General features: G+C 45.3%; 1 protein-coding gene across 1 annotated transcript in view; it reads left to right on the top strand.

Annotated features, from left to right (window-relative positions):
- Positions 1–23,082, top strand: part of LOC308284804 (collagen alpha-1(XI) chain-like) — a gene marked incomplete at both ends in the record, with an annotated part of 150,054 nt that overhangs the window by 49,170 nt on the left and 77,802 nt on the right. The window contains 11 exons of the mRNA XM_080725531.1: positions 130–450; positions 3,426–3,488; positions 5,951–5,992; positions 6,385–6,447; positions 9,972–10,046; positions 10,745–10,828; positions 13,939–13,995; positions 15,157–15,210; positions 16,810–16,863; positions 21,072–21,125; positions 22,181–22,234. Coding sequence (XP_080581657.1) covers positions 130–450; positions 3,426–3,488; positions 5,951–5,992; positions 6,385–6,447; positions 9,972–10,046; positions 10,745–10,828; positions 13,939–13,995; positions 15,157–15,210; positions 16,810–16,863; positions 21,072–21,125; positions 22,181–22,234 — 921 coding nt within the window. The remainder of the gene's footprint in view (positions 1–129; positions 451–3,425; positions 3,489–5,950; positions 5,993–6,384; positions 6,448–9,971; positions 10,047–10,744; positions 10,829–13,938; positions 13,996–15,156; positions 15,211–16,809; positions 16,864–21,071; positions 21,126–22,180; positions 22,235–23,082) is intronic.

The raw sequence follows: 23,082 nt of genomic DNA, 5'->3' as shown, positions 1-23,082 counted from the left end.
ATGTGAAAGTTGTCCAGTGAAGCTATTCACATGTTTTGATCTCACTAACCCTCGTCCTCCATGTTCCTATTCCCCCCCCCCCCCCCCCCGCCTCGCCGACCCGTTGCACCACTTGGATCCGAATCCCAGAACTACGAAGCTGAAATTGTCGACGATTACATCACCGGAGTGGAGCAGGTGGGCGCGGAAACTACCTCTGCCCCGGAGACGGCGGCGGCACCCGTCGACACGGGCAAATCAAACGTGGACCCCGGGACGGACGCGTACGACACGTTTAAGGAATACGACCTGAAGGAAGAATACACAGACACCACCACGGCGCTGGACAAGAAGCAGTACGAGTACGGCGATTACGGCGACTACGGAACCGGAGCCACCGACGACGCCAAGCCCAGTGCCTCGGAGTACGAGGAAGAGTTGCCTGCTGAGACTGACTTCAGAGAAAGCAACGTAAGTGGTGGTGTTGGAGGGCAGTGGTTCTCAAACCCTTTTCATATCAAGGACCCCTAAAAGAATATGTATTTGGCCGTGGACCCCCATCTGAAATATTTTATTCCAGGAATCAGAAGCTTTATTGTCACATCGCAGGTTTACTGGTAAAAAAAAAACATGACATTTGTTTCTGTGCGAGCTCTGCCATTTTGGTTATTTCAGAAAGAGAGAGAAAAGAAAAACAAGATTTTTTTGTTGTTAAAATGAAAAATAAATAGCAGATCTACACGCTCACAACCCGTCACGATTTGGCGCGCCGTGAGCTTGTAGATCGACTATCTTCAAATAGCCAATGCACGGCATATAGGGTTAAAGCGGTTCAGCTAATTCCACGCGGTTCAGCTAATTCTGGCTGGGGACACTCCGGAAACCCCCTCAAGGACCCACGGGGCGAACCCGGACCCCCACTTTGAGAAGCGCTGATGTAAGGGGGGGAGGTTCGCTGCAGGAATGTGACACAGTAAAGTCCTGAGTGTCCATTTAACTCTGCATTGGAGATAGTGGAGAGAGAGAGAGAGAGAGAGAGAGAGGATGTTTGCACTGACCTTTCAGTTTGTTGATGCTTAATGGTGACTGGATGTAGCTGGGGGCACTCCATGCAAGCACACACACGCACCTAAGCACAAATGCAAGCAAACTCTGACACGCACGCACACACACACACACACGCGCACACACACACACGCACACGCACACACACACACACACACACACACACACACACACACACACACACACACACACACACACACACACACACAGTCAGACACAAACACTTTTATCTCTATCTCATCTCCATATAAATAAACAGATGTTGACTCACACACAGAGGCAAGGACACAAATCAACATAGGCACACACACACACTCTCTCTCTCTCTCTCTCACACACACACACACACACACACACACACACACACACACACACACACACACACACACACACACACACACACACACACACACACACACACACACAGTCACTCACAAACACTTTTATCTCTATCTGATCTCCATACAAATAAACAGATGTTGACACAGCTGTCACAATTGACACCCCCTCCCTGACCTCTCGACCCCGTTGACCCGCCTCTGTTTATGAATCACATTCTCCATTCCCGGTCCATCCATCCATCCATCCATCCATCCATCCATCCATCCACGTTATCCGAGCCCAAACGATGACATAGCAAGAAATGTTTATCACATGGAAATTCCATGAAGATGAAATGCTACCAAAAAAAAAACACCATTCAAACTTCTGAAAACCACGGATCGACGAGTCATCCCAGCCCACCGTGGCCTGCCTTACCGCAACCCCCCCCCCCCCTTTCTCTGCCCCTCCCCCCCCCCCCTCAGGCCCCTCCAGTCTCAGAGGCAGGAAGCGGCCTGATCCCCCCGTCTGGATGTGGTCTGTACTGAGTCTGTCTGAGTTCATCCTGCACTGCAGCGCTGGTCCAGCCGCTCTCATTCAGGCCCTGGGTCGTCCAGAACCACTCTGAACCTGCCATGCAGCACCGGCCCCATTTTGGGAATGTCATTGCGGGCCACATTTTGGCAGAATTTGTCATTCTTCTTTTTTTTTTGCCCATTTAAGACTTTAGCAAATTTCTTCTAAATCAGTAGTTTTTCTTGCCATGTACCCCCCTAAATCAGGGGTCTTCTATGTTTTTCAGCCAAGGACCCCTAAGCTGACAGAGAGATGAAGCAGGGACCCCCGCTATATACTGTATATAATTGTTTTGCTGATTAAACTTTAACATCGATTTCATAGATAGTTTCATGGACTTGTTTGAAGGCACTATCATGTTGTATTCATGTTAATGTGTATTTTCAGACATTTAACCACTTAAACCGTCAATACAGTCAGTAAACTTGACCTTTCACTCTTTACATAGTCTGCTCTTTTTTTCCCCCTACACCCAACTTCTTTGCTAAAAATAGCCGATCTACAAGCTCACAAGTTCACAATCCTCCAAATAGGGATGCTAAGGTTAATGTAAAAAAAAGAAAGACAAAAGGTTCCAATCACACAAAGATTTGGCAGCCCCCCCTGGAGTAACTCTGAGGTGTCCCGGACCCCCTGTTGAAGACCCCTGCCCTAAATGATATGTATTTGGCCGCGGACCCCCATCTGAAAATGTTCTGTGCCAAGTACCCCCCTAAATGATATGTATGAGACCCCAAGTACCCCCCTAAATGATATGTATGAGACCCCAAAAGAGAAGATTTGTGTTATCAGTTTGTTTGGGTTAGGGTCAGGGTTTGTAAATGACCAGTTATGACATGAACGTTGCGGATTGCAGCTTTAAGTGGATAATGGACACTTGAAAATAGGTCTCTTCTCATTGGCCAGCCCCAGTATAATGTCGAGGGACGGTTTTTTAGACCACTGTAGGTGGTTAGTGAATTCCTCTTGTGTGAAGTCACTGTATGGATAGTGTCAGGTAACGACCTCTCACATTTACGCACAGTTGGGGTAGTTTTTTTTTTTTTTTTTCTGTCCTGTTTTCTTCTTTGTTCAATTGCTGGCTTTGCTGTAAACTTAATAAATAGGAGTCAGCCCAAAGCCTAAATTATAGCTTCTTACAAAATGGTTGTTGGGGTTGAATTCTTTTTTTTCCCCCTTTCTTTTTTAATCAACGGCAAAAAGCGCTTACCGTAACTCTGTTCAAGCATGCATGGTGCTAGTAAGAATTCTGCAGCGGTTTTCTCATAATAAGTGACCCCTAAAAGAAAAAAAGGAAAAAATAGGTAAAAAAAGAAGACAGGAGACCCATGTGAGCAGAGCGGCCATTGCTTGTATCCTGGTGTTACCTCATGCGGTGGGTGGGTCAGTGGTTTGTAGAACCATGGGTGGTGCTTTCCCCCCCGCCGCCTTCAAAGGAGAAAGGCTGAGTCATCACTAATACCTGCTCTGTGCTGTCCCTACAGGTGGGTGGAGGCAGCTACCACGGGGAGAAAGGGGAGAAAGGTGAACCCGCTGTCATTGAGCCTGTAAGTGAGGGTTTTTGACACAACAACACACACTGATGTGGTTATAAATGTATTGGTCATTTTTTTTTCTGTTTCATTGGAATATATACTGTATCGATCAAGTCTAGTTGTCTGTCTGTCTGTCTGTCTGTCTGTCTGTCTGTCTGTCTGTCTGTCTGTCTGTCTGTCTGTCTGTCTGTCTGTCTGTCAGTTAGCAATATCTACCTACCTTCCCTACCTACATGTCTGTCTATGTGTCTGTCTGTCTGTCTGTCTGTCTGTCTGTCTGTCTGTCTGTCTGTCCGTCTGTCTATCAATATGCCAATATCCAGCTGTCACTCCATCTGGTTCTTTTTCTGTCAATCTTTTGACATCTGACATCTTTTCTTTAACAGAATGTCTTGCCTTAGCCCAAAGACATTGATACCAAGGAAATTATCTATATAACAATAGCACAATGTGATTTATACAAGCCCATAAAGAGCCCATATCAAATTCTTTGCATATTTTGGGTTCAGTTAGAGAGCCCTTCTTTTTATTGGTACATTGTTAGTCGGATGCGTGTCGTTGTGTGAACCATATTAGATTTGGGGGGGCCATAGCTTCCTGTATATCTCCATGTTCAAGCAGAACAATAAAAAATGCCTGCAGACAGAAGCCACAGCCTCCCACAGTGGATGGGAATTCTAAGCTGTGCCCATTATGGCTTAATCCACTACAGCCAATGGTCACATCCCCATTACATTTTTTCTTCTTCTTCTTATAGCCAGATAAAAGAGTGCCAGTGTTAATTTCGTCCACTAAAACTATGATTTCTTTTTTCGTTGACTACCTTTTTTTACTTGATGAAGACCAAAACAAAACTAAGCTATATATTGATCTATTATTATTCAGTAGGACTGGGGGCGCCCGCTGGCCAAGTGGTCAAGGCGCATACCACATACTAGGCTATGATGCCTGCTGGCGTCGCCGGTTCGATTCCCGATCCGGACGACCTTTGCCACATGTCATTCCCCATCTTTCTCCCCATTTCCTGTCAGTCTACTGTCCTATATCTTAAAAAAGAAAAGAATTCAGTAGAACTAAGACAAGACATTTTAGTTGCGCTCGGGTGTTGCGCTTTGAAAATAGACAATCTACAAGCTGTAGCTGTAGCTTGTAGATCGCCTATTTTCAGCATGCAACTAAAATCAGGCATTACGACGCCACCAAAGGCCCGCCAAAGTACATTTTTGCAGACAAAATCAACTGTACATCTAGTCAACTAAAATCTTATGATATTTAGTCGACTAAAACTAGACTAAGAACCTTTCAGCTGACTAAAATATGACCAAAACTAAATGAAATCTTATTCCAAAGACTTGCTGCCTTCAGGAAGGAGATACAGTGTTCCAGCATACAATAAGTTCAGACTAAAAAGGTCCTTTGTCCATCAGTCGACTTTAAGGCTTAATCAGGAGTTTGGCCAGGGGTAGGCTAGGTGGTGGACATTGCTCTTGTCTGTATTATCCTCATGTATGTAATCCAAGCACCTGGAACCTAGGGGGAGGGCTGAAGTGTCATGGACATGGTGGCCGTTTGAGGTACTGCAGCTGGGGCCAGAAACATGAACGTGCATCTAGGCTTCTTTGTATTGACTGCGCGTTCATAGCGGAAAATGCTCGTTTTTTCCCCCAGCGCGTCCATGAACAAACTCTATGACGCAAAACGTGTCACTTAGGCCCCACTACGTCACGTTTCACACAACGCGGAAGTACGCTTCATGCGCTGGGTGAGCAACTCAATACAAGTGGACGGGCGGGGATATCTGGTGCCCTCTCTATACTTATTATAACTCTATGATGTAATCCTGTTTTTGTTCCTTTGTGTCAATTGTTTGTATATATTGTTGCATACATGGCTGCTGTGTCGCAAGACACATTTCAGTGTGAAGTGACAATAAAGTACTATATCATATCTATGACTAAAACAAACAAAAAGTGCTGTAAAAAACGAACGCTGAAAAGTACATATCGTGGCAGACAAAACAACCGGTTCCACACATAAAATGCCACAGCACTTTCTCAGAGTTGCCATCCTATATAGTTCTACTGGCTAAACAACAATCAACTGAAATAGCAGCCTGTACTTAAAACGCCTCCTCTGTACCCACTACCACCCTACTACTACCCTCACCACCTCGGCTTCCCCTCGGCACGGCATGTGACCACACATGCGCTATAGCATTATTGTATACACGCCTGCCACGTACTGTACTGTACACACACTGAAGCACTGAAGATGTTAACTGCAGCTCATATCTATAAGTAATCTCTTTAGGATCAAACTCTAAACATCTCTCAGCAGCTCTCGGGGCTCACAAAGTCAGTTTTCTTTTTCTTCCTCCTTTCTTTCCATTCTCTCGTTGCCTGTAGATTTACTGCCTGCCCCTAAATGCTACTGTATCCCCCCCCCCCCCCTTTTTTCCCCTTCCTTTTTTGCAGGGGATGCTTATAGAAGGACCCCAAGGACTGCCTGGCCAAGCAGTGAGTATCACGTTCTGCCTTGCCTGGTTTCCACACATGTAGAACAGCTAGAAACTGGGGAGGGTTGGTGGTGGGGGTAGTTTGGGGTCTTTATGGAAAGAGCGTCAGTGCCGCTCAGCTGTGAAGCTTGAGTTGAGAGAGACAGTGAGAAGTAAGTGTGTGTGTGTGTGTGTGTGTGTGTGTGTGTGTGTGTGTGTGTGTGTGTGTGTGTGTGTGTGTGTGTGTGTGTGTGTGTGTGTGTGTGTGTGCGTGTGTGTGTGTGTGTGCGCGCGTGTGTGAGTGTGAGTGTGTGAGTGTGTGTGTGAGTGTGAGTGAGTGGTGGGGGGATGGGCTGTGCTGTGGTTTTGTGATATTCCTGGGTTAAGTCTGTGTGATTCTGCCTGTGGTTTCAGGGTCTCCCCGGTACCCCAGGCCTGCAGGGCTCCCAAGGTCCCCACGGAGATCATGGCGAGAGGGTAAGTGAGAGGCTGGGCCGCTTTTCAAGAGTCGTTTCCAGATGTTTTCTGAAAAAAAGAAAAAAAAGAAGCTCTGTTGTCACCAAACCCCGGTGCCCACCAGCAATGTTGTTGAATGCCCTGCTTCCATTCATACAGTGCATTCATTACCCCACACGCAACCAGTCTCATACCTTCCGTCATAGCCTGATATGAGCCAAGAAGCACAATTGCAGTGGCCCAATGAGAATGCAAAACATGGCCCAAATTTACTCGTATAAGAATCAGAGACCCCCGGAATAATGGCTCAAATCCTTTTTCCCTGCGGGCCATAACTGATGCAAAATGTACCAAGAAAATACCCAAATCTACGCTCTTAAAATGAGCCATCCATCTCGCTTTGGAAAATTTGGAGAGTCAGCAGAGAGTCGGCGGAGAACAGTGCTTCTGTTGTTATCCCACTGTCTTCTCCTTCGTTGGCAGGCGGCGGGGTAAAAGCCCCGCCGCCCACAAAATAAGTATCGCAATTGGACACAGCTTGCTACTGCAGCATAAGCGACGCCAAGGAACCAGATATGCCCATAAACTGTCAATACCCAAAACACAGCGAGACACACAAGTCACATTGTTATCTCACATACTTGCATTCAGAGCTCCTAAGAGAGCAGCTGGAGGGAGGTTGGCTGTAAAGTATGTCGATGCCTGAAGCTTCCCAAGCCTCCTCGTCTCTCTCTCTCTCGTGCTGTGGGACTCTGCTCATTTACTTGATTGATTGGAGACTCTGAGTAAAGTACCCGTCCCCCGTGTGCACAGAGCTGGATCCCGGCTTGTTTTTGTCTCAACTGTGGCGACCCACGCTACCAGTGCTCCTACATCACTGCCCTCCTCCTCATCAGTCCCATCTCCCCTCCTGTTCAGCCCCCCCTTGAACATGCCTCACCTTGGCAGGACGGCGTTATATCTTCAGGGAGGTCGATGTGATCAGGAGGTAGCCCTCCCCCCACCACCCCTCGTGAGCTTGTTGATCACCTATTCTTGCTGTTTGTCATCCAATGATGAAATACGTAGCACTTAGGTTGTTAAAGAGCGTGAGATGTTTGCGTCTCAAGCCGTGCCAAGCACGGTGTATAATGACGCCCCCATCGCTTTCATTGGCTACGTTGTCGGCCCTTTTTTCCTGTATACATTATGTTGGGCAGCTATAGCTAGGCCGCTAATATGTGTCATTTGGAAAGAAGTGATGAAATATTCCGTCCACCACGGCTTGCCAACTCAGACCTTAATTGACATCGACTCACGAGGCCATCGACTGCTTGACGTGGACTGGGTTCACACTCTCATAACCACACCCTCGCCTATACCCACAGTCCCACGCTCTCGCATATTCCCACGCCCCCGCCTACACACACTCGTCTACCGGCTAGCTCTGGCGCACCTCACGAGCCTCAAGGTCTCAAGGCCTCTCACAGTGTCAGCCTTGTTGTCAAGTGATGAGAAAACTCACCGTGATGGGGGTGTGGTTTTCAATAATTATCTTCTGGTGTAAAAGATGCGCGTGTCAAGCAGAGCTCACCCAGGTTCTCACATACAGTACACACACGTGCGAGTACTACGCACACACACACACACACACACACACACACACACACACACACACACGCACACACACACACACACACACGCACGCACGCACGCACGCACGCACACACACACACACACACACACACACACACACACCATCAACCTACTTTTAAATGATCAATTTCAGTGAATTTTGGTGCCAAATCACTACAAGTTGTCCCAAGACACTTTACGTACAGTATTAGCCTGGAAACTAATGTAACTGATAACTGTCATTGTCCCACCGTGAGCAAGCTAGTCTAACCCATCCTAAAATCCTCTATTACCTTATTACCTTGCCTTTCCCCTGCCACACGGTATCTCTGTGAGCACTGGATGGCGCAGTGTTTTACACAGCAGTGACGAGAGACTATTGTGACAAAAGAAATCGCGATTTACGATAATTAAAATCCATTATCCTGGGGCGGAACGTTTGCCAAAAAATAGCAGATCTACAAGCTCACAACATGTCGCATTGTGACGCGTTGTGAGCTTGTAGATTGGCTAATTTTTTGGCAAAGACATTTGGTAGAGAGTGAAAAAAGTATGTATATTATAAGTACCTTTTACCAATTATGCTGGATATGCAGCTCCGCAAATAAAAGGTGAATTGATCCCAGTGCATGACAGAGGACGATATCAGGATAAATTAAATCTCCACGATACGATTATCGTGAGTGTTTTTTATCACGATAAAGGATAATATGGCTTAACGTCCCATCCCTACTGTTTACCCCCTCCAGGAAGGCAGCGGGGGCACTCAACACGTGGCAACACTTTCTCAGCCAGCAGCCTGAGAGTGTAATGCGTGACGCGCCTACTAAAAGACATCCTGGCTTCTCTGATATTAGAGAGATGCAACTTAACGATCGTTTGGTTTTTACTCGTTGTGGGGCCAGGCTAAACCACCATTTTACCATCTGTTTGCGCTAACTGATTTTCGCCGTCACTCTCGCAGCCGAACGGTCATGCAGGGACACTTAATGCCCATTCGCTGACTACCGATACTGCGTTTTATGAATTTGGCTCGATGCTGTCCTCCTGCAATTAAGAGGCTGGCTTACGATGCGAAAACCGATGCTTTGTTGTGGTTCTGGAAGGAGGTTTATGACAGTGACCGGTCTCGCCGGATAATATGGCAATCTGGACAAACAGCGGGACACTGTGTGCTCTACCAAGCAAGCCTAGAGGCTCTGCTACTTTGGCCTAGTGACAAAAGCCACCTGTGGAAGACTTCAAACGCTCAAAGTAGGGAGTGAACCTGTAATCTCACTTTTTTTCCCTTGTTTCCTTGCACTTTCCTAAGTAGCTACTTAAGTAGTTACTTAAGTAGCTACTTAGGAAAGTGCGGCCAGGTTAGACCTGTTGCTTTCTTGGGGGAAGGAGCCACAACAACAACAACAACACATGCCCACACAGCATAACACCTGTATCACCTATTCATTTCTTTAATTAATTTAAGACATTAGAAAACAGAGAGTAAGGAGTGCATCTGTTTGGCTGTAGAGTAAAAATCTCCGACGCAAGGTGCTCTTTGGTGGAAAGGTGACAACATGTTTAGACCAAGGCACTCTTGGAGGAAAGTTAAAAAGCCTTTATTTGCATAGCAAGAATATATATATATATATATATATATATATATATAAAATGCACCTACGCGTTTTAGCACATTGTCTTCTTCGTCACCCTGAAGTAACCTTTTTTGCATTAATGTAAGTTTTTTGTGTGATAAAAAAAATGAAAGAAAAAAAAATATTTATGTATATATTTTAATAATACGAAAAGAGGTGAGTCGCGACCTATAGAAATGGGTCCGCAACCCACTGTTTGGGAAACAATGTGCTACAGCACTGCCATTTGGAACAAGAATAACCATGTCTCTGTCTCTGTCTCTGTCTCTGTCTCTGTCTCCGTCTCTTTCCCAGGGTCCTCCCGGGCGTCCCGGCCTTCCCGGCTCAGACGGTATCCCTGGTCCTCCAGGTACAATACTGATGCTGCCAGTAAGTTCCCGCTCCCGCCCACACCACCACCTTCCTTCCGTCCACCCACTCAGCTGTCAGTCTGTCACACCGCTCCCTCACATCACGTTAGCTCTCAGTTCCTCTGCCACTGGAAGCGAGCGAGACCGCAAAGCAGCTCACTTCATTCTAGCCAGTTATAGTCTGACAGCATCACCGGCAGGCCAAAGTGTCTCTACTAGTCCTATTTTGCTCTGAGTCACAAATCACCTGCCTTGTAAATGTCAGCCCGGCGCAATGGAGTGGAACAAGTGATGGCGGCCTTGGAAGGCTTCGCGACACCTAATAATTGTGTGTGTGTGTGTGTGTGTGTGTGTGTGTGCGTGTGCGTGTGCGTGTGCGTGTGCGTGTGCGTGCGTGTGTGCGTGCGCGTGTGCGTGTGTGTATGCCCGACTGCGCCTGCTTTTGGTGGTTGTATGTACGCTATTTACCTGCCCAGTTGTGTGTTTGTGTGTACAAGCGCTATGTGACTGAACGTGACCACGCGTGTATGCGCGTGGACTGCATGTCTTCCTGTATGTGTGTATCTTAAGGGCCTGCCCGCGTGGCACAGTGACAGCTTTACAAGTGACACAGTCTTAGAACACACACACACACACACTCAGGGGGAGTCGTCTCCTGCTCTGTTAAACCGAGACAACTCCATTTGTTTCTATTTGTGTTTCCTCTCGTCTTGACAGTTCCGTGCCGGAGGAGAGGCGCATAAGGGACCTGTGGTGACGGCTCAGGAGGCCCAGGCGCAGGCTATTCTGGCTCAGGCCAGGGTAAGTATATGTACTGTAATGTGCCGGTACGGCCGTGATGAATGGCTGCTCCATCGGCGCGCCCCACCGCTCCGCTCGTTAGCTGCAGCTCGGGTTCTGTCTGCCCACTTTGGCACACTTGTCATCAGTGCCATGCGGTCTGCTAAACCCGGCCACTGCGGCCAGCCGTCGCGCTGCATGCGGCGTGTGGTGTCAGTGCATGTCATTGCTGCGAAATCCTTTGTTTTTAACTTTTGAAAGTGTGAAAATGGACTCTGGGCCATTTTAACCCTTTCACAGTTATCCAGTGTCCCCTGTTTTCAAAGGGGGACACATTTTGGGCAAATATAGCTGATCTACAAGCTCACAGCGTGTCGAGATGCGATGCATTGTGAGCTTTTTTTATATATACTGTATACTATAGGGCCCAAATGTAAAATGACCACTCCGGATTTTGCTGTGTGTTGAACAATAAATATTGAATGGGGAATGCGTTCACATCTAAGTTAGTGTGAAATCGATGTTCCACAGTCGTTTTTCTAGAACATGTGTGGACCCAAATTGGATCATTGCCAACTGTCTGATATGTTTCCCCATGACATTAAGGTGACAGAGCCCCTAGTTTTGCTTCCTCTCCACCCACCCCACCAATTTGAAAAGGGCATGGAGAGAGGGGTGTTGAAAGGGGGGGAGGGGGGGGGGTAATAGAATTGTGGTGCAAGCGTGAACATTTTGGATACGATACAAAAATATGGAGAAATGTCAGATGCACACTTTCTACCAGTAGGAGCACTGTTGAGCCGCATCTAGGGCACGGAAGATCATTGGTTGAACGCATGCACATAAACAGGTATAAGAATTCTGAACGGGTCTTAACTAGCAAAGGCCTGATTTACACTGCAGCCAAATCCAGCCTGAATCAGATCTGTGTCACATCCAGATTGGAATCTGATTGGTTTAAATGGTCACATGGTCATATAAAACCAATCAGATTCCACTCTGGTTGTGACACAGATCTGATTCAGACTGGATCTGGCTGCAGTGTAAATCAGGCCTTTATACAGAACGATTTGGTCAACTCCTTTGTGAGCTTCATGACTAAAACGGACTAAATGCTGGATATTCAAATAATGTGAGAAGAACTGTGCTTCTCTTAAACAATACATGTTAAATATTGGGGGGGAAAGGTGTTTGTATTGCAAAATCTGCCCTCTCCCCAACAGTCACTAATCCCAAAATGAGCAGTTGTGTGATGTCAGCTGTGGAAGAGTTTCAACCTGGTAAACTCACCCAAACTCCCAATAAACCATTGGAAGGATACTTATATAATTGATATACATTTAATGTAACCTTTTCCAGCGCATTGCAAATGTATCCGCATTTTATATTTATAGGCCATCATTGTACTCGAAGTACCGGCGTTACAGTGTGCACATCAAGGAGGTGCATCCACTCGCGTTGTCATCACAATTGTGCTCCAGTACCTGTAGAGTCACCTTTTCAAAACATATAATTTTAAGAAATTTCCATATAATTACACGAAAGAAAGAAACTGAAAAGAGATTTAACCACTTAAACCCCAGCATCCATATTTTGGGAAAAGCTTAAGCTGAAAATATCTTCAGTTTATTTTGCTGAAAATTCTTCAGCTAAAGCTTTCTCCGCAGTAACAGAAAACAGAAAAGACACTAGTGTTGAGCCCTGAGGACGGTTATCCACATGGGGGTTACGCGGTTATACGTGAAATGTTTTCCCTTATCTGTTGCCCTACCTTTTAATACCTCAAACTAGACCAGAATGTTATAAAAGACCCTGAAAGTGTAATAATCCTAAGAGCAAGCTGACCTTATTTTACCCCTTTTTGACAAACTTGGGCCAGAAAAACAGGTCACAGCAGTACTGTGTTTGTGGCTGCAGGCTATACGATGTGTTCCAAAACACATGGTGCACATTAAACATCACGGACACACACCAAATGCTTACAACACACTATGGAGTTGGAAGGGGGGTGTGGGGTGGGGGCGTAACAGGTGCTTTCCAATCCATTAAACACTTGTCACCTTTCTCTATAATTTCCTGTTTTCCCCCCTGATAGGGGGGGGGGGGGAGCCATTTCTCTTGCTACATGCCGGTTAGTGTGAGAAGGAAGGTATGTGTAACATATTGTTGCTGTCAGGCAGAAACCTTGTATCTCCATATCTAATCGTATTTCTTTCCCCCCCCCAGTAAATGAATGCCCTACTTTATCATATCTTCCCTGCTAGCCAAATGACGTCATGATGATGTTATGAGAACGTCCTCCGTTGACTCCGGTGACGTTCAGAACTAGGCCAGATCACAGCCCATATGGGGATGATCTTGACGTCATTACCAGGACTGTCACATGGACTATAGGATTATTGTTATTGTTTGTAATGTTAGTTGAAATATGAACGTCTACGTTTATATTCTGGGGAATATCTGACTAGTTATGCTGGGTTTAACACAAAAAGTAGCGAAAATAGCCGAAATACTGGCTTACAATGCATCGATTTGCTAATTTATTTATATATTTTGTAAGAGAGTTTTATAAATATCGACCAATGACAAATTGTGAGTAAATAACAACTACAACTACAAATCTTCCAATCCTGTTTATATTAACCACTTGATCCCTAGTGTCTATATTCTGAGAACTGTAGCCAAAAAAATAGCAGATCTACTGATCGGCTATTTTTGTCAAAACGCTTTGGTGTAGAGGGGAAAAAGATCAGAAGAGTAAAAGATCAAGTTTATTAGGTAATGACGGCTAAAGTGTTTAAATATCTGAAAACACAAATTGACATGAATCCAAAATACACTGATGATCGTGCTGTCAAACGATGAAACTATATGGAATCTATGAACAGGTTGTGGGGGTCCCTGCTTCATCTCTCTCTCTCAACTAAGTGGTCCTTGGCCTGAAAATGTTGAAGACCCCTAACATACAAGGTTTCTTGCCAGACAGCAACAACATGTGCCTGGGGGGGAGAACCCCCCCCCCCCCCCCCCCCCAACCCCAGACGCTGTTTAGTGTGGACAGGTTTACGCCGAGTACTGTCAACACCACTCTCTGATTGGCCGTTTATTGGTTGTTTCTGTCCAATCCACAGCTGACCATGAGAGGTCCTGCTGGGCCAATGGGCATGTCAGGAAGGTCTGGTCCTGTGGTGAGTAGCCATGAGATAAACACACGCACACGCGCACGCACGCACACACACACACACACACAAACAAACACGCACGCACACACACACACACACACACACACACACACACACACACACACACACACACACACACACACACACACACACACACACACACCACTGATCTACCTAGCAGCAGCTCCCTGATGAGAAACACAGGCTGATGAGAGCTTCTTCCTGTGATGGGTCAGACTCCAAGCATCTATCATACTGCACACAGACAAACAGATGTGTGTGTGTGTGTGTCTGTGTGTGTGTGTGTGTGCATGCACTCGCACATGCACGCAACATATGCAGATAGACAAATAAAAACACATGCACACACCCAGCCCATGTGTCTACACAGAGCATTTCAGTACTCAACCAATAACTAATATACGGCAGAGAGTAAAGCCCTTTGCACACAGGAGCGTTTAACCGCACGGATCAAACGGACAATATCATTTTTTGAAAAGAAAACAATGATTCTCTATGACCTCATGCACACCGGCTCCGAACTAGCCGTGCGACGAGTGGCTGCCGCCGTGCGTTTTTTTCTCAATCGAACCCAGTTCGATTCGTGCGTCTTGTCGCATGCGGTAAAAAACTCATCACTCCTTTTATGACTCCTTTTTGGATCCGCAGCGCCGATTCCGCACAGCCTTGCACACCAAATCCAATGCGTTTTATTCATGCCGCAAACGAAAAAAACGCAACTGTCCTGTGTGCAAAGGGCTTAAAGAAAACAGATGTTCCTCTCATAACACAGACAGTGACCTTTAGTATTAATGATAACAGTAATCTCATACACGGTGCGGTTCGTCTGTGGTTCTGGCAGGTGTGTTGCATTACTGTACACACACTATCTGTCCTCTGTCATCATAGCTCATCAATATCAAGCGGCTTAATATCCTGTAGTCATAGAAGGGCTGCTGGGAAGAACACAATGTTATGTTCTGGGAGGTCCTCTGCATCATGCACTCTCCACGTCTAAACTCTTCTGGTATTTATTATGCACATATTCACTCGCTGTGTCCTCTCGCCCTGTGTGTGTGTGTGTGTGTGTGTGTGTGCGCGTGCGTGTGTGTGTGTGTGTGCGTGTGCGTGTGCGTGTGCGTGTGCGTGTGCGTGTGCGTTTCATAGGGAGGACCTGGATCTTCTGGACTTAAAGGGGAACCTGGTGATGGAGGACCACAGGTGAGAAGGCCATCTTCTGGCTGTTATGGTGGCTTTTCTTTTTCTTTTGTTGCCAAATATCCGTAACAGTGTTTGAACATGCGTCTTTACTCTTTTTTTTTTTTTTAAGATTTGTTTTTGGGCTTTTTATGCCTTTATTGATAGGACAGTAGACTGACAGGAAATGGGGAGAGAGATGGGGAATGACATGTGGCAAAGGTTGTCCAGATCGGGAATCGAACCGGCGACGCCAGCAGGCATCATAGCCTAGTATGTGGTATGCACCTTGACCACCAGGCCAGCGGGCGCCCCATGCGTCTTTACTCTTTAGTAACTGGACAATACTCCGTATTTTATGAGATGGTTTGTTCTAACCACGGCGAGCCGACAATAATATCAGTGTCTAATTTTCTGCTGTGAGGAATCGGATGTACAGTAACATAAACGGTGGGTGGAGGAAGATCTCTTACTTGCGTTGTGATGTGTGTGTAATTACTTGCTGTGCTGTTCTGACTTCTTTCTTTTAATCAGAGCACAAGACAAGATCACAGCTAAAGGGCTGTGCATATACTGTCGCCGATCACAGTTTTCGTCGGAAAGTTCCGACTTTCTGACATGCGTGCAGCTTTCTGAACTCAAATTAGGAGTTATCCTTTTCAGAAGTTGCAAGAGATGTCATTTTGTATTTGAACCGGACCTTTCCGACGCAGATTTCGGTGGTTGGTGGCAGTATGGACTCCCCTTGAGAGTGTAGTTGCTGCACGCAGCAGTGAAAGCCACGCACAAAAATTATTCATTCAATAATAGCGGCACCAAACGGGCCAGGGGCCGGGCCGGGCCTTAATTCCACGGGCCAGGGCCGGGCCGGGCCGGGCCCCACATTTCAGGCCCGTGCAGGGCTCTAATCCCAGATGATGCCCTGTTAGGAGAACCACACTAACAGAATCCATATATGGCCAAGACAGATGGCGTGACCTTAGGCGCCTTACTGGTCTATTGTCTCCTTGTGTTAACAGTCAAATTGTATAGTATATATATATATATATATATATATATATATATATATATATATATATATATAGTTTATATAAACAAAAACAAAACAAATATATACTGTATATATACTATATATATATATATATAGAGTCAATCAGTAGTGGAAATGATAACACTATATACCGGTACCACAGTGGTTTGTGTTTCTGACGTCGCCTGAGGAGTACCAACAAAGATAAACACATGGGATGCCATCATAGGGTTAATGGAACTCACCGGGGCGCGTGTACGCGCGATGTGCGTGCGGGACTCGCTAATGTTCCATCGGCGATAAACACCTCAAGCGTTTGGTATAGTCCCGAGAAGTAAACAACGGTCGCCATTTTACAATGCGTGTGGACGGAGGCATTCTGCAGCCCTGTCTGCGCTGGCCTGCTGTGCGCGTCGCACAAGCCAGTGACGCGCGCACCCTATAGGGCCGCAAAGCGTTGTGGGTAATGTAGTGTTTTTGCTAATCTGGCGATAAAATAGTAATATTGATTATTATTTATTGGTAGAAACGCCAGGAATGCCAGGCATTTATGTGTTAACATGTTCATGTGTTGTTGTTTTTTCTCTCTGTAGGGACCCAGGGGTCTTCAGGGTGGCACCGGCCCCCATGGCAAATTGGGCAAGAGGGTAAGAACACACCTCACACACCCGGCCAGGAAAACCTTTCAACATCGCTGAAGTTATGCCGTTAAGACCTGGAACGCATTATTACTTTAACCCTTATTTTATGCTTAAACTATTGAAAAATAGCAGATATACAAGCTCACAGCGCGGCACCGAGTGCCGCGCTGCGAGCTTGTAGATCTGCTATTTTTGAAAGCTCGTCAAAAGTCTTTGAATATATTGACCCCGATTCTATAAACGTCTTCTAAATCCTTCTTCTAAATCAGTTTTTATCAAACCGTTTCATGTCAGGGCCCCTCAGAATTACATGTATTTTGGCCGCCGACCCCATCTCAAAATATGTTGTTCCAGGGGGATATTTGAGTTACAAATGTTCGCTTTTAAAAATATATATTCAAAGATTTGCAAAGAAATTAACGATTACAAAAAAATAACAGATCTACAAGCTCGCAGCGCGACATTCGGTGCCACGCTGTGAGCTTTTATATCTGCTATTTTTTTAATAGTTGAAGCATACAATAATGGTTAAAGTGGTTCCAGGTCTTAAACGCTTCATTGTTCTTAACATTTTTATCCCACGATTTTGTACCCCATTCTTCACCCAGTGCCAATTTCCTAAGCTGTAATCCTGTGCGCCGCTCTCCCTCAGATAACCTGGGGATAGCCCTGAACTGAGCTCATGCTTCCTTCAATGCATGAGGAGTGAGCAGGCCGCTTCTTATCACCTGACAGGGGTGTGGAGAGTTTTCCAGGTTGGACGTAGCGCGTGGAATAAGCCAGTTCCTTTCCCCTCCATCAGGCGCCCCGGGGGAGGCAGTATAGAGACCAGGATTACTGCATGTTTTTTGTGAGGCTACCTACAGTAGTACTACCCTAGGAGACACGGGGAGAACACGCTAACTCCACACAGAAAAGCCCTTTCGCCAACCACACCTAGGACATGGGCACTGATGACACGCCCCCAGCGTACCCAGTGGGAATCGAACCCTAACCCTTCCAGCTTTGAGGCGACAGTGCTACTGTGGCGGAGAGAGTCGCAGCCCCAGCTAAGCCTCAAAAGTCTAGTATCTGCTCTTGTTCCATAGGGATATCCCTTTGGAGTGATGGTTAAGATATTGGACTTTCACGCGGGAGACCCGGGTTCGAAGCCGGGTGGGGAGGTTCGGATCACCTCCGTTACATTGGTGCCGTGACCCGGATCCGGGCTTCCCCGTAGGAGGAGGTCAAAGGGGGGTGAGTGTGGCGGAGAGAGTCGCAGCCCCAGCTAAGCCTCAAAAGTCTAGTATCTGCTCTTGTTCCATAGGGATATCCCTTTGGACTGATGGTTAAGATATTGGACTTTCACGCAGGAGACCCGGGTTCGAAGCCGGGTGGGGAGGTTCGGATCACCTCCGTTACACTACTGATTGCCACCGTGCCCCCTACCTATGCACTTCATACTGGCAGTTACAAAGCTACACTGCTGTTCTAACTTTTGTAGCAGCTACAAACGTCGGCTGTATCTTTGTATCTTCATGTCGCTGGCTTCCATTGAAAATGAATGGTAGCCTGCATCTTTTCGCCAGTGTGAACGCAGTAGATGTGGCAGCTTCCGCGTTCAATTCACTTCCATTATATGGGAGAAAAGGGGGCGGGTTGACGGCACTGAAGTGTGTGAAGTCGGAGCATCAGGTTTAACATTGGTGAACCTTGTACCGGCCTGGCACCAACCCATAGGACAGAAGGGCCGCACGTTGACCCCACTTGGTAGCCAGTTCGCTTGTAGTTTTCTTTCAGTGATCTAACTCTCCCACCGTATGTACAGTAAGTCAAACCAGTTATCCACACCTATTAGCTCCTAACTATTAGATCTCCCTCTGGCACTGCCCACGGCCCTGCAAGATGACATGGGACATGGATACGTCTGACCATGGTCTGGTGACCTCGGCGTGTGTCGCAGATGCATTGACTACAACGCAATGCATGGTGAACATTAAATGAGCAGATTTCAAGCTACAACATAATGGGGCAGACCTCCATTCAGAAACACCCCCACTTAGAAACATCAATCAGGGCTTTACAGTCACATCCTACACTGTAGATTTGAAAATGATACTCTTAACTACTCTTAAAACAAATAAACAGTACGAAAATGCACCTGTGAATATTGCATCAAACTATTCATATAGTTCAGGGGTGGGCAACTTTGATGATGGAGAGGGCCACTATATTTCCACCTTCACTACAGAGGGCCACATTGCATATTGCTACATCCTACTTTGTCATTCTGGTATCTCATACAAAAGAAGCAAAAATAGCAGATCTACAAGCTCAAAACGCATCGCAGCTTTTGAATTGGAATCTTGAAATGTAATATTTTGATTTAATTTCAAACGCATTTAGTTATTATACGCATGTTAACTTTATGAACTTAAATACAAATACATTGGACATAAAACAACTTTACTATACTAGTCATTAAGCTACTAATATAGTCTACTAATACTAATATAGTCTATAGGAATAATATATCAGTATTCCGGTATTAACCTGTGGGCCGCATTAAGCGAAGGTGGGGGGGGGGCGCATGTGGCCCCCGGGCCGCCAGTTGCCCATGTATGATATAGTTGATGCCTCATTCATACAATTTGATGTCTCTTTTAAAAAATATATTTATATGATATAATTCTTTCAAATTTTGGCGTTTTTCCCCAGTGTTCAATAATCAAAGACTTTTAATCGAGGATCGCCCCATTCGCTTTCCAAGGTGGAGGGCTAAGGGGATTCGTACATTAGGGGACTTATTTGATAGAAATGGTTTACGACCTTTTCGAGATTTGTGTGACATCTTCAATCTGCCTGGAAATACCCTTTTTTTCTACTTCCAACTGAGATTGTCCATGAGGACCTATGGGGTCCCATGGCAAGCTCCCCTTAGATTGCACCCCTTCCATGAGTTTATCTGTGATGGTAACAGAACAAGAGGTTTGGTTTCCACCCTCTATGGTTTTTTATTAGACTGTAGTTATGGGCCCCTATCTGTTGATACTGTTTGGAGGAATGATGTACCAAATTTGGACCCTGACTTTTGTTGGGACACAGTGTGGTCTAACATTAGGCTATCTTCTAGAAATCCAGACCATCAACAAATTCATTTAAATTTTGTTCATCGGACTTATTTAACTCCCCGCAGACTATGTGCTATGAGGATTTTGAATAATCCCAACTGCACTCTCTGCGCCTCAAATAGTATTGGTACCTTCCTTCACATGGTTTGGGAATGCCCAAATGTGTCGTCATTCTGGAATATGGTTGCCTCAAAACTTTCAACTATTTTTAGTATTAATATCATATCTTCTCCTTCTTTATTTTTATTAAATGACGTCTCACAGTTGCAACTAAACAATATACGCAAGCGCATCTTCTTTGCTGGATTAACGGCGGCGAAGAAGATGGTAGCTACGCGGTGGAAACCTCCTCATACGTTAACGTTTCGCCAGTGGGCCTTAACCTTTCTAGATATAGTATATTTAGAGCAGTCGATAGCAAGGTTACACGGAGCAAAAGAAGAAAACATTAATATGTGGTCGGACATTGCAGATAAGCTTAAGGCTATGATTCAAGAAATCACTATATAGTGGTAACAGCCTAGCACAGGCATGCACTATTGTACATTCCGTGTTGGTCCGGGGAAAGGGGGTGGGTGGGTTTTCTTTTCCTTTTCTTGTTTTGCTATTGTTTGTGTTTGTCTGTTAATTGCATTTTTCTTTTGATTAATGTTTTACTTTTTCTTGTTCTATTCATATGTATGTCTCTAATTTTATGTTATGGAAAATAAAAATAATTGATAACAAAAAAAAAATTTTGGCGTTTGGATGAACATTTTAAGATGAGTGCCTCACATTTGTTATCTGGTAAAAAAAAAAAAAAACGTACTGCTACACCTAAGAGGCGTAGCAGTGGAACCCACACCGTGCAGACAGATGAGCTCATGTGCTTTTAGTTTTTTTCTTTTTTTTAGAACATGGCACCTCAAGCTGCTCCCCGTCGCTACCGCTGAGTCGCCCGCAAATGTCACAACATCATGTCGATTTCAGACATTCAAGCCAGTTGTGTCGACGGCAGCATCTGTGTCGTGTTGTAGTCATAGAGATCGTCCAGGGTGATTGGATATGGTTCCAGCCGTGATGGCCGTGTGTGTAGTCTGATGTGACGTTTGTGTCTCCCGATAGGGACGCAACGGAGCCGACGGCTCGCGAGGCATGCCAGGAGAGTCTGGAGGAAAGGTATGAGGGCTGTCACCATTATGACATTTTACGTGACGATTCATTGTCACTCAAAATAATTGCGATTAACGATTTCATTGTGTTTTTGTCGTTGACAATTTCATTTCTGTTTGGCTTGTAGGCTCTGCACATGGCAGATATGACACATAACCTAAATATACAAAGAAATTACATATTTGACAACTTTATACTTCTAAAAAAAACATTGATAGTGGAAATATCCGATCTACAAGCTCACAACGCGTCGCGATGCGACAAGGTTGTGAGCTTGTATATCTGCTATTTCCACTATTTTTGAAAATATATGAACATTTTTCAACATATCACGATTATGACGAAATAATTGCGATTATGTCAAATAATTGCGATTAGACGATTATGCAATAAATGTGACAGGCCTAACCCCCGTCACTGTTGCTTCCCTTAGCATGTGTAAGAGAGTTTCTCTCTGAAACTAAAGAAATTAGAAGCTATCCACCATTTGTAAAACAAACAAAAAAAAGGAAAGTAAAAGAAAATGGATACAGTACAAAGTTAAACAGCTTTTATTACAGTATGTAAAGGGTTGAAGGAAAGCCTGGCAAATAATTTACAATCACCGTTCTGCTACCATACAGTTCTGGTGAATGATGTACCATAGATGTAGTAATGTAACTTGTGACTACTATTAAAGGTGTATTCAGTGATAATGAAAGTGGCCGGGGGTCATCTTGTCACAGCGTGGAAATGTTTCGTTTTTTATAGATTTTCTACACCATTATAATGTTTTCGTTTTGATCATTAGACCCAATCACTGAATATCGGTAGGCCTACGTCTCCAGCTTCAGGATATGTATGATACTGATTTACTACGAGACTGTGGCATTTTATGAGTTCAGTAGTTTAGGCATTTAGCCGACATTCTTAATTCAGAGCGACTGTGGTTCTCAAAACTTTTATTTTGACCATCATAACTAAACATCATAACATAACTACGGCCATACTCTACATACTTTTATTTGAATGGAATGCAATCACTGAATATACCTGAAGCTATGTTATTGTTCTGTTACCAGGGTGACCGTGGTTACGATGGGCTCCCTGGTCTTCCTGGAGAGAAGGGACACAGAGTGAGTAAAAAAAATACATTTAAAAAGAAAGACTCCTGCATGTCCGATGGATTTGTCAAAGATGCCTTGAACCCTCACGCAGTCAATCGACAGTCTCAAAATACCTTTCAAAGGACGTTTTTTAGCAAGCTATCAATCGAGTGAGCTTCAAATACGCGGCCCTGTTATTTATTTGCTTTACTCTGGAACGCCGTGGTCCCTGACGCCCCGTGGCCTGGCCCCGTCCTTAAACGTAGGTTCAGGTTTGATTGACGGGCTGCAGAAGGCCTCCCATCCATCTTCACACGCAGCACGCACCAGCGACGAAGGACATTATGAAACGCTGCTGAGCCAATAGCGCTCAGCTCAACGATAGGATCTGACCCAGTTCTAGAGCCGGGTGGGTCCACAACTCCACATCAATACCTTTGGCTTTTGAACCCGGGCCTCCGACTGCAAGAGAACAACGCCCAGTGCTGAGTTTGGAGTTTTTTTGGGGGGGTGGAATTCCGGCCTGTGTTGAATGTTACAAAAAGAGGCCAAAGATCACAGAGAGAGTATTTCTAGACGGTCTCTCGTTGCTAATCCGATGCTGAGTAATTACAGGGCAGTAGGAAGGCGGGCCAGCGTGCACTGCTGCACACTGTTAGGCCACTACATGGAAACGATATGGGGACAAGCCAAGGGCTGCAGGCACGGTTCGATTAAAGGCGTTTATTTAATTCTTTGGTTTAATTCTTTTTGTGTATACCAGATTTTCTTTTATGTTCAAAATTTTTCCCACATTTTTTGAATGCACTCCAACCTAAAAGAATTATGGGGGGAAAAAAGGACAGTATAATTAGGAGTCCAGTTTCCCTATAATGTCA

The sequence above is a fragment of the Nannobrachium achirus genome (assembly GCF_963921795.1).
Source record: "Nannobrachium achirus genome assembly, chromosome: 5".
NCBI lineage: Eukaryota > Metazoa > Chordata > Actinopteri > Myctophiformes > Myctophidae > Nannobrachium > Nannobrachium achirus.
The sequence above is the reverse complement of the archived record's forward strand: the minus strand, read 5'-3'. Positions and strand labels throughout refer to the sequence as shown.